Raw genomic sequence first — 11,152 nt, forward strand, 5'->3', positions numbered from 1 at the left:
GAATTAATTGATGAAGAATCATGTTACTGCTTCTCGACATATTTTGTTTCAGGTGGTCCTTGAAATGAGATTTACCTCAAAAAAATTCTGAAAACCACTAAAATATTTATAGTAATTTTTGTTGCCATGTTTACAATATGCCACTAGTCAGTATCTTTACAACCGTAACCTATTGGTAATTTAATAAATCAGGATTAAGGATATTTAATCGCATTCATAATTATGAACAAATTTTATAATTATGTTCAATGTATTGGCTATTTATGATTTGCCATGATATTTGTTGTGGCATTTCTAATAATTTCTGAAGCAATATCTGGGATAAATTTCCCATTAGAGGACTGATCTTACACGTGGCATTCAAATGTATCATTATCTAGGGCTTTATTTCAAAATAGTATTTTAGTTGTTGCAATGTTTAATATTATCCAGAGTTTATAGTTGCAATGGCTTTAATTGTTGCAGTGAGTTATCAGTAACTCCAGAAGCTGCAATGTGTTAAATTTATCCAAAGACAGATTGCTTTGAAACAATTTATTTCACTTAATACTCTAAGATATATAAATGAATAGCATTTCTATGGTGTCATTTTTTATGACTTCAAGTTGTCCCAAAGCTCTCTACACCCAATGACACACCTTTGAAATGTAGTCACTGCCACAATGAATGGCACAGCCAGTAATCCAAGACGTCAAGCCCTTGATTAAATAGCAGAATGGGATATTTCAGTGTTACCAGAATGGACAGAGAAGACTTTTGTTTAACACCTGATCAATTACTCAATCCATGGCAAAACATGAGTCCACGATCTACTGAGATAGAGGTGCTAGTGTTATGAGCTAAGCTAGGATGACATTTCTCAGCTGGAATTTAATAGATTAATCAACAGATAGTTTTCCAGTTACTATAAAGTTTACATTACAAAATCTGAAACAAAGCATCTCTTCAGCTGCTCTGGCATTCAAAATCCTGTGTGTCATTGAATTCCTTTGATCCCTTCCACCTCATATAACAGACTTTATTTTCTACTAAACAAGGACATTTTTCATCTAAATGCCAGTAGTAAGAACTTATATAATGTAGGGGATCTATTGAATTGCTGTGAAATAATGATATAGACTTAACTTGTAAAAGGCTCATTGAACAAAGCTCAACATACAAAATTGCTTCATATTTTTCTGGTCATCTTTTTCTGCTTGTGTAGATTTCACAGCACAACAAGAGGATCTTAGACCCAACAGATCAATTAGAGGGTGTGAACATCACTGGCAATGCCAGAATTTATCGTCCATCCTTAATTGCCCCAAACTAAGGAGGCAATTGAGGGTCAACCTCATTGGTCACATATAAACCAAATGAGGTAAAGGCAGTAGGTTCTCGTCCCTGAATGACAGCAGTGGATTTTTACAACATCTTAATGATTTTATGGTTACCGTGACTGAGCTGAACATCTCTCTCAAATTTCAGAGGTATTTAGTTATTTAAACATAAATTCTCCAGCTGCGCTCATGGGATTTGAACTCAAGGTCCTGGGCACTGGTCTAGTAATAGAACCATTGTGTTGCTATACTGCTGTAGGCATAAATTAGTGGGTAAATATTTCAAAGCTTAATACCAGGCTATTTCAGTAGACAAGTCTTTGCAGCACGCAAATAATAAGTTAAACATTAGTGCTGATTTTTATTCTTCACCTTGCATTTGATTTTGATTTCATTTATTAAGGGCAGTTTGGGTCTACATCCTTTATTTTTGCTTCCATTAACTCCAAATGTATCCATCAGGCAGAGGAGACTTTTTCTGGGAGTGCCATTATATCAAATTACCTGAATAGTTTACAGAAGTTTGGCCCCATTTTAAATATTGTCTTTTGTTTGCAAATTTAAGTTTGACATACTTAGAGAAAAAATAGAGCAGATTTTATCACTTGGGCAGCCAACCAGTGGAAGGTGCATTTCTCTACTCTTTTTGCAGGTAGAATGGTATACTTACGAAGAACAGATGAGATGAGAAGTATTGAGATATTTTGTATCACAAATAGCATAGGCACTCAAAAAAAGAGCAGTCCAAGCAAGTTCCATTGGACTTTATGATTATTTGTTTTGTGGAATGGAATTGACAAATATAAGAAGCCAATGTGCTCCTACCTCTTTTGCAGGCTGTCTAGTGTTTTGTTCCTATTACCCCTGTGTGTTTTGTAACTTTCCTTTAGATGCATTTTCCTTACTCTCAGAATAAAATCACTTCTCCTAAAGCATTTTTTCATTTATTGCTATTCTTACAACCCTTCATCATAGACTCCTCCTACTGAGTATAGAATCGTAAAAGCATGCAGCACAGAAACAGGCCCTTCAGCCTACCAAATCCATGCTAACCATTAACCACTCATTTACACTAATCCCATTTTTTATTCTCCCCACATTCCCTTCAGCTCCTCCAATATTCTACCACTCCCTGCACACTAAGGGGCAATTTGCAGTGGCCAATTAACCTGCCTTTGTGATGCAAGAGGAAACCAGAGCACCCGGACGAAACCCACACATTCACAGGGGGACATGCACATTGCACACAGATAGCACTGGAGGTCACATTTGAACCCAGTTCTCTGGCACTGTGGGCAGCAGTTCTACCAGCTGTGCCACAGAACAACTCCAAGGGGCATACAAATGGTCCCCCTTCCCCCACTCCCCACCCAAAACTCATCTAGAATATTATTTTGGATGTGCAATTATATTTTCCTCCAGAATGTTGAGGATGCAAGACCACGCCCCTTCAAAGTGGTCAGATATAAATTCTTGAGCATTTGTAATTTCCTTCCTCTATCTCCTCTACCAATTTCCTATGAAGTCATATTTAAATGTTCAATTTTCTAGTGAAGAGAGTTACTTCAGCCTTTTCCAATGGTTGTTTTCAGTTTTTGGCATGCCTTTCTCTCTAGACAACTTCCAATTACTGGACCTAGCTCCCCGTGCCTTTGGCTTCTAGCTCTTAGTCAACATAAAAAAAAATCACAGCCTAACTCTTTTATTTCTGACCCCAGCAGGGAAAAAATGTTTGTCTTAAATGGCTTTCTACAAGAGATTTGATTGCATGTGTTAATAGCCCTCTTCTAAATACTTAGGGAAATATAGAAAACAAATCCTTGCACCATTATGAATAAGAATATTAGTTGGTCACTTGCAAAAAAGGATAATCATAATTTTCTTGATGTTCCTGGCCATGTTCAGTCATGGGCATGGGATAAACCAATAGCTCTTCATCATATCGGTTTACGATATAATGAGCGGTGACATCTCCCCAAACTTGCTTACTTTATTTCAGCACAGATCTTCAAAAACAATGCTTAGTATTCAGGATAACACTTGGTTAAAGTGTACCAAATGACATCATTACATTTGCATTATTTTACACATCAGCAAAATGAAATGGCCAAAGATCTCATGGTTTACTAAAGTCAATTCTTGAGTTACAGACTGAGAACACATTTCAGTGTTTGCAATATGTACTTATAAAGGGTATTATACTAAGTATTGTGTTTACCATTTTCTGTTTTACGTTCTGCCTTGGGAGATACTGATATGGATGTATTACATAATTCATTGATAGCGTTAACTGATGGAAATGAAGAGAATTAGTTTTATGGCTGATATACTAAATCTGGAACTGTGTATCAATATGTGGTCCAATGGAAATTGCTGAATTGCTATGAGTTATAATAACACAATGCAAAATCCATGCTAATCGAAAAACACACACACCATCTACTCTCCATCTTATCATTTTGCCAACATGAAATGTGCAAAAGGATTAAAGTATATAAGCATTTATATTAGGATCAGATGCTCAATGATGATGTCTACTCCTCAATTTTATTTACTGATCAGGAATGCAATTGGTTAATTTTGGAGACACAAGAAACTGCAAATGCTGAAATCTGGAGCAACAAGCAATCTGCTGGATGAACTCAGCAGGTTGAGTAGAATCTGTGGGAGGAAAGGAATTGTTGACGTTTCAGGTCGAAACCCTGCATCAGGACTGGTGCAGGATTTCGACCCGAAACGTCAACAATTCCTTTCCTCCCACAGATGCTGCTCGACCCACTGAGTTCTTCCAGCAGATTGTTTGTTAGTTAATTTTGGATTCCCAATTACTTAGTTGTTTATCTAATGGACATCAAAATCCTAAATCCATGCACAACATATTTGTTGTGGCTACTAAGATATATTGTACAAGCAATCATTGCCTTGGCCATCACATTCCCTCACATTGTTTCTTAGTAACCGGCTGGGGGTGGAGTGGCAGTCTGCTTTTTCTATATGTATATTACATTGCAATAAAGAAAGAGGAACAAAAGTGATCTTGGCTGGCATGTGCAGATTACAGATAAAGCCTTAGCTGAAACAAAGAGAGGAGTTACAGTGATCTACTTAAGTTTTATGCAGCTGTTTCTAGAATGTCTTTGGTAAAGCGGATGGAATAAATCTTGCAGAAATAACAACTATGTTCAGGAAAACAGAAGTACAACACTGCAGATGTTGAAAATCTGAAATAAAAATAAAAATCTTGGAAATGGTCAGTTGGTCAGGGAATGTTTTGGGAAAACTGAAATACTGAATTGGATCTCGCTGCAGTCAGCTTGCTCCTTCTGTTTGCTCCACTGCCAATCCTCCCCCACCCCACCCCCATGCACCTCAACATCCCACTCCACCTTCATCCCTAGCTACACAATGCTTTGTAACCATGCAGTTCTCAATGACCTTGTGGTCTTGCTATTAAGGTCATTCTGCAAAGTGGAATAGCAACTATGCTTCAGACTGCATAAATTTGTGACTCACAAATGGACTCCCCTGATGCCTTGTAATAGCTTGTGCTGTTGAACAGCCTTTTCAATTGTTTCAAGTATCTCTACTGTTTTACATTCAATTATGACATTTAGAAGCAATTGGGAAATAAAATGAAAAAAATTAAAAAATGATTAAAAGTAATAAGTTAGTTTAAAACACAATTAACTGATCTAAATTAATTAAAACACTGATGTTAATTAACAAATGAAAATTAAATAAAAACATACATTCACTCATCTTCCTAATGACATTCAGTTACTGCATTCCATGTTAGATACACTATGTGGCTGGCTTAGAGCTGAGGAACCAGATATGAAGTGCATCCAGGACCTGAGCTCAGGATCATACAGGAACATCACAGGACTCAGTGGTGAATCCAGGGGCAGATCAGAGTTCGAATAAAGTGACATGTGCACTGCCACTAGCTGGCAGTTCTGGCAATCTCCCCAGCTAGCTGCCAGTGCATTCTATCAATAGCTGCCTGGCATGCTGAAACGTTTCCAGACATATCTGCTTATGTTTAACAGTTTTTAATGATTTGCCTAACTGATTTTCTTTCATCTTTGCTTTAGGAACTTGCAAAGTCTTACAAGCCATTGATTCCTTTTGTCCCAAAGTTCATTGCTGCAAATTCATCATAGGTGGGCAACCATATTCCATTGTTAAGGTTGAAACAACAGAGAAAATTCTTGTTTGTTTATTCATGCAAAATTGTACTTCAACTTTCTTCTAAGTATCACAATGAAACGCACAGGATGAATGTGCAATGTCAACCATATACTTTTACATAGAGACTAAAAAATACTAGTCATAGTTCATTTTTGCTGAGGTGAACTATGGGCCACATCCATATGAGCAAACATGAAATTTAAATCCCTGTTACGATATAGATAATCTCAAGTGGTGATTTCAAAAGGGCAGATCATTGTAATACATTAGCATTAGAATGTTGGTACCATATGACTTTGGTACCAAATCAATTCTCTGCAAACAATACTGAGAGTGGAGTTGGACTGGGATAAGCGCAACCGAATAAATCTATTTTCCTCTGGTCGGACAGACTTATTGGTAATGGTATTGGTTTATTATTGTCACTTGTACCGAGGTACAGTGAAAAACTTGTCTTGCATACCGATCGTACAGATCAATTCATTATGCAGTGCAGATACATTGAGTTAGTACAGAGTGCATTGAGGTAGTAACTGGTTGTTTTGCATACATAGTGTGTTGATGCAGCCACCAGTTGCAGATGTACAGTGATAACTAACACTTAGCAATCAGAAGACATGGAGCGAAGGTTATCAACAGATAATAGGAAATATGTTATCGAAAGGAGATGGATAGTTAGCAAGTAAAGGGGTGATGATTAGATACTTCTGGAGAATATTATTGGTTTTGCAGGAATCCTTCCAAGTTGATCTTATAGAATCACATTGTGAGAAAAATCTTGATGCACATAAATTATATCCATAATTTGGGAAATGCAGAAAAAGAGTTGTAATGTTTATGAGATATGAAGATTAAAACATTTTAATCTTACTTTAATTATAGATGAAATTATAATTTAGTTAAATAACAAAGACCAGCAGCTTTTACCTAAATCTAGTAGGGAATTATTTACTCTCTCAGTTAATACATAGTCATTTGTTAACTATGTTCTTTGTCCATGCCCCTAGATAGAGGGGATAGGGGAAGGAAATTGCCCCTAGGGAATAAGTTGAAAAGCTTTTAAAGTCAATTAAGTCTCTGTCGTTCTCTGTCTGTCTGTCTCTCTCTCTCTCTCCCTCCCTCTCCCTCTCCCTCCCTCTCCCTCTCCCTCTCTCTCTCTTTGCAGAGGGACTCACCAATGGTAGTGTTGCTTTCCCCAAAAGGCTGAAAGTAATTATTTTCAAAACATGAGATATCATAAAGAAGGGCATCTAGCACCTCTTAGTTCATTCATCCAAAACTGTACTCCTCTCTTACAATGATATTTTAAATTATTTTTTAAGCTCTCTGTCTTCTTGTTTGCAAATCGATTCCATATATTTGAGACCATTTCAATTCAAGCCACTCCTGAATATCTCCCAGCAGTTAAGTACAGAGTGCCACGGCATCAGCCTTGGAATAGGTTGTTTGCTCACCTTCTGTCAATATTAATTGAGTAATAGATGACCTAAAGAATTGACTGGACAGAAAAAATAAATAGAGAGAAAAAAATTGCAAAACACCAACTCATATGACGGGCCTATTGACTCTTATATTTTCTGGCTGGAGCTGGATATTTCATTCCAGTGATACATATTCAACTCAAAGATATTGCTATCAGGCATTCGTTATTATACAGGTTTAAAAAGGATTGGGACAGTGAGATAATGGAATCTTGCATAATTTGTCAAACCAATCAATTTAACCGTGCAAAAGCAATCAGCCATGCTGGAAGGTGTTAATATTATCACATAGATATTAACACTAATAAGATCTAGAATATGGCTACATTTTATACAGGACTCTATGTTGTAATACTACTGATATTAATCCATTTTGACCTCTTTGCAAAGAAATAACAATTGTACAAAAACAAAATATTCAGGAGGTTACACATGCAATGCTTACCTAACACTACAGCGAGAATTGTGCTCATGAGCAACCAGTTCTTCCTCAAAACAGCTTTAAAATCGCATCCTTTTTTGGATTTCTTCCCCATGTTTGTTGATGGTTAGAATTCAAAGAAACAAATTAAAAATACACACATGCACACATACTCTCAAAGACACTGTGCTGAATTCAGTGTGAAATCCTGCTGTCTTTACTCCTCTGCACTGTATTCCGTCACTGCAGACACAGTTGTAACTAAGCACCACCCCTTTTGAATGCAGTGAGAGGAACCTAACAATGGCTACCACTGAACATAAAACCACATTTTTAAAAGACCCTCTCCATCATATGACCATGGATTCTGCAAGTCCCACCAATAGATGGTAAAGTCAACCCTACCAGTTTCTGACACATAATTCCAGAAGTATTTTACATGATAAATGGTGAAATAAAAATCCTCTACATTGTGTCTAAAATCAGCCTTCTAAAAGGAGTAAGTATTTTTCCTGAATGTTTATTTCAAAAACGGGCAATTTATCGGATCCTGCAGAAGCATTTACAAATGATTAACATGAGATAAATTGTAGGTGATGTTCATGATCAGAAAGAGTGACATTGATCACAAGGGCACTTAAATACATCCAGCAGTGCACGTTATGTTTAAACTAAAATAAATGAATCTCATTCTGTTAATGTATGTTTAAAAATTTGCGTTTGTTTAAAAACTATTTTGTTCTGTCCTGTCCACGAGAAAAAAATCCTGATTAAATCCAACAGTCCTGAATTGCATGTGTAGATAGGTTATATGAACATATAGCCAATATTAACAAAAGCTTTCATACAAAGCTAGTATTTAAAAAATTTTACTTGCCATTAGCTATCAGATACTTTGAACCAGGGATCCACCACTCTTAAAGTGGTCTCCTAACAAAATACAAGTCAGAAAGCAATCCAATGTCGAGATGTACTTCAAAAGCAGTAAAACTAAAATGGTCCCTGCTTGCTCCAATTGAAAATATATAAATAATTTGAAGACTGGGTGGTGAGATTATCAGCCAAAACTTGCTAAAAGAACTAACACCATGATACTGACACATACTCGACTACGCCATGAGTTACAAATCACCAGGGCTTGCTGGTCAATTTAATCATTCCTACTAATGCCTTCACACTAACAACTTGTTGGCTGATGATGAATGTTTGCTGGATTTTCAAATTAATGTCACGGGAACATCATACAAAGTTATCATTGTCAATCAACAGTATTAGTCTCCTTATTAATAATGTTAATAAAGAGTTGAAAGCAATAGATACAGCAAAGACTATGGGACCAGACAAGATCCCATCTGTAGTACTGAAGATCTGCACTCTAGAACTAGCTACACCCCTACCCAAGTGGTTCCAATGCAGTTATAATTCTGGCATCTACTGGGCAATGGAGATACAGTATGTCCTATTTTAAAAAGCATGACAAATGTAAGCTGGCTTATTACTGCACAATCAGTCTGCTGTCAATGATCAGCAAAGTAATGGAAGTTGTCATCAGGTGGCACTTACTCACCAGTAATCTATTCACTGATGCCCAGTTTCCAGGACCACCCTGATCCAGACCTTATCTCAGCCTTGGTCCAAACCTGAACCAAAGAGCTGAATCCCCAAGTCGAAGTGAGAATGACTGTCCTTGACACTCAGTCCTAAAGCAGGGTCATCAATTCTTTTCCTCCCACAAATTCTGTTTGACCCCCTGAGTTCCTCCAGCAGTTTGTTTTTTGGTCCAGATTCCAGCATCTGCAGTCTCTTGTGTCAGCGTTTGAACAAGTATATCATCTGGGCACTCTGGTAAAACTGATGTGTTTGGAGTCATACCTTGCACTTGTGGTTGGTGGAGATTAATCATCCCAGCCCCAGGACATCGTTGCAGAGGTCCCTCAGGTCAGTGTTCTCGGCCCAACCACCTTCACCTGCTTCATCAATGACTTTCTTTTCTTCATAAGATCAGAAGTGGGGACATTTGATGATGATTGCACAATGTTCAATTCCATTTGCAGTTCCTCAGCAAATAAAGCAGCCCTTCCCTGCATGCAGCAAGATCTGGACAACATAGAGGCATGGGCTGAGAAGTAGCAAATAAAATTTATGCCATGTACTGACCATCTCCAACAACAGAGACTAACCACTCAACCATGCCATTCAACAGCATAACCATTGCTGAAACACCATCATCATAACCCTGGGGTCACCATTGATTAGAAACTCAACTGGCCACATAAATGTCCTGGCTACAAGAACAGGTCAGAGACTAAGTAAGCATCCTGCAACTAATGAGTCACCTCCTGACACCCCAAAGCCTTTCCAAATTAAGAGTGTGGAGGAATATTCTCTACTTGTCTGGATGAATGCTGCACAAACAGCTTTCAAAAAGGTCAACTCCATCCAGGACAAAGCAGTCTGCTTGATTGGTACCCTATCATTCACTTCACCACCTACACAGAGTGGCTGCTGTGCTTACCATCAAGAAAATGCACTGCAATTACTTGCCCAGGCTACCCTAACAGCACTTCACAAAATAACATCTACCACTACCAAGGACAAGGGCAGCAAGTGCAAGAATACCACCAAGTGCAGGCTCCTCTCTAAGTTGCACACCATCCTGTCTTGTAAATATATCGCTGGTTCTTTATCGTCACTGGGTCTCAGTCCTGGAATTCCCCATGCAATTGCACTGTGGAAGTACCTTCACCAGAAGGACTGCCGTGGTTGAAGAAGGCAGTTCACCAGTACTTTCTCAAGGGCGATTAGAGAAGGGCATTAAATGCTGATCTTGGTGGCAACACCCAGATCTTGAAAATGAACATTTTTAAAAAATAGATCATTCCTAATCAAAATTTCTAGCTCAAAAGGAAAGATTTAACTCTGCAACTTCATTCGTGCATGTACAAGCCCTCCCCGAGTTACGAACATTCAACTTATGGACACCCCGTACATACGAGCAAATATTTGGGAGAACAGTGGGATGCATGGGGGTGGATTTACTGGCTGCTGTGGGGTTGCAGGCATCTTCTGCTGCAAGTGAACAGGGCATTTCCATGTGCCTTATCTCCCGACCTCCCTGCCTACAAGCTGCAACAACTGGGGGCTGCGTCGAGCTGAGCAGAGCTGAGAGCACTGAGCAGACTCACTCACTCACTCACTCACTCACTCACTCACTGACTCAGTGAAGTTGGCTGGCAGCCATTATTCCCACTCCTGCTCGCCCATCACAGCTGCTTCTGAGATCCACTCCCACATAGTGTTTTTTTTCATTTCTGACTTATGAACAGTGTAGGTTACAAACAGTTCTCAGGAACAGAACCCTGTCATAACCTCCCTGTAATAAATTCTTGCCAGAAATTTTAAAATTTCAAAAGCAATATTTTGATTTTTCTTATTTTTTTGTGTGGCTCTTACTTAATACACTCCCTTTTCCATTCATCATTGCTCAATAAATCTTAATATTTCATTTCCTATGTGCCATGCAATACCAATGTAAAATCTCAGTTATATTCTCTGTTCTTTACTGAGCTCAATTGAGAAAATTGACTGATCTTACTGATGGTGAGCGCAGGCAGGAAAACGCAGCCCAAGATTTTCATTCCTTTTGATGGTAGATAAGGGCCAAATCTAATTGTTATCTTCCAGGGATGAATACTGTATGATTGAATAGCTTACTAAAACTAAGTAGTATATTTTTTTGG

General features: G+C 38.1%; 1 protein-coding gene across 1 annotated transcript in view; it reads right to left on the reverse strand.

Annotated features, from left to right (window-relative positions):
• slc1a1 (solute carrier family 1 member 1) overlaps positions 1 to 7,668 on the reverse strand; it is a 48,125-nt gene extending 40,457 nt beyond the window's left edge. The window contains 1 exon segment of the mRNA XM_052019151.1: positions 7,437 to 7,668. Within this exon segment, the coding sequence (XP_051875111.1) occupies positions 7,437 to 7,527 (91 nt within the window). The 5' untranslated portion in view covers positions 7,528 to 7,668.
• Positions 7,669 to 11,152: the final 3,484 nt, after the last annotated feature.

The sequence above is a fragment of the Pristis pectinata genome, chromosome 7 (genome assembly GCF_009764475.1).
Source record: "Pristis pectinata isolate sPriPec2 chromosome 7, sPriPec2.1.pri, whole genome shotgun sequence".
Taxonomy (NCBI): Eukaryota; Metazoa; Chordata; class Chondrichthyes; order Rhinopristiformes; family Pristidae; genus Pristis; species Pristis pectinata.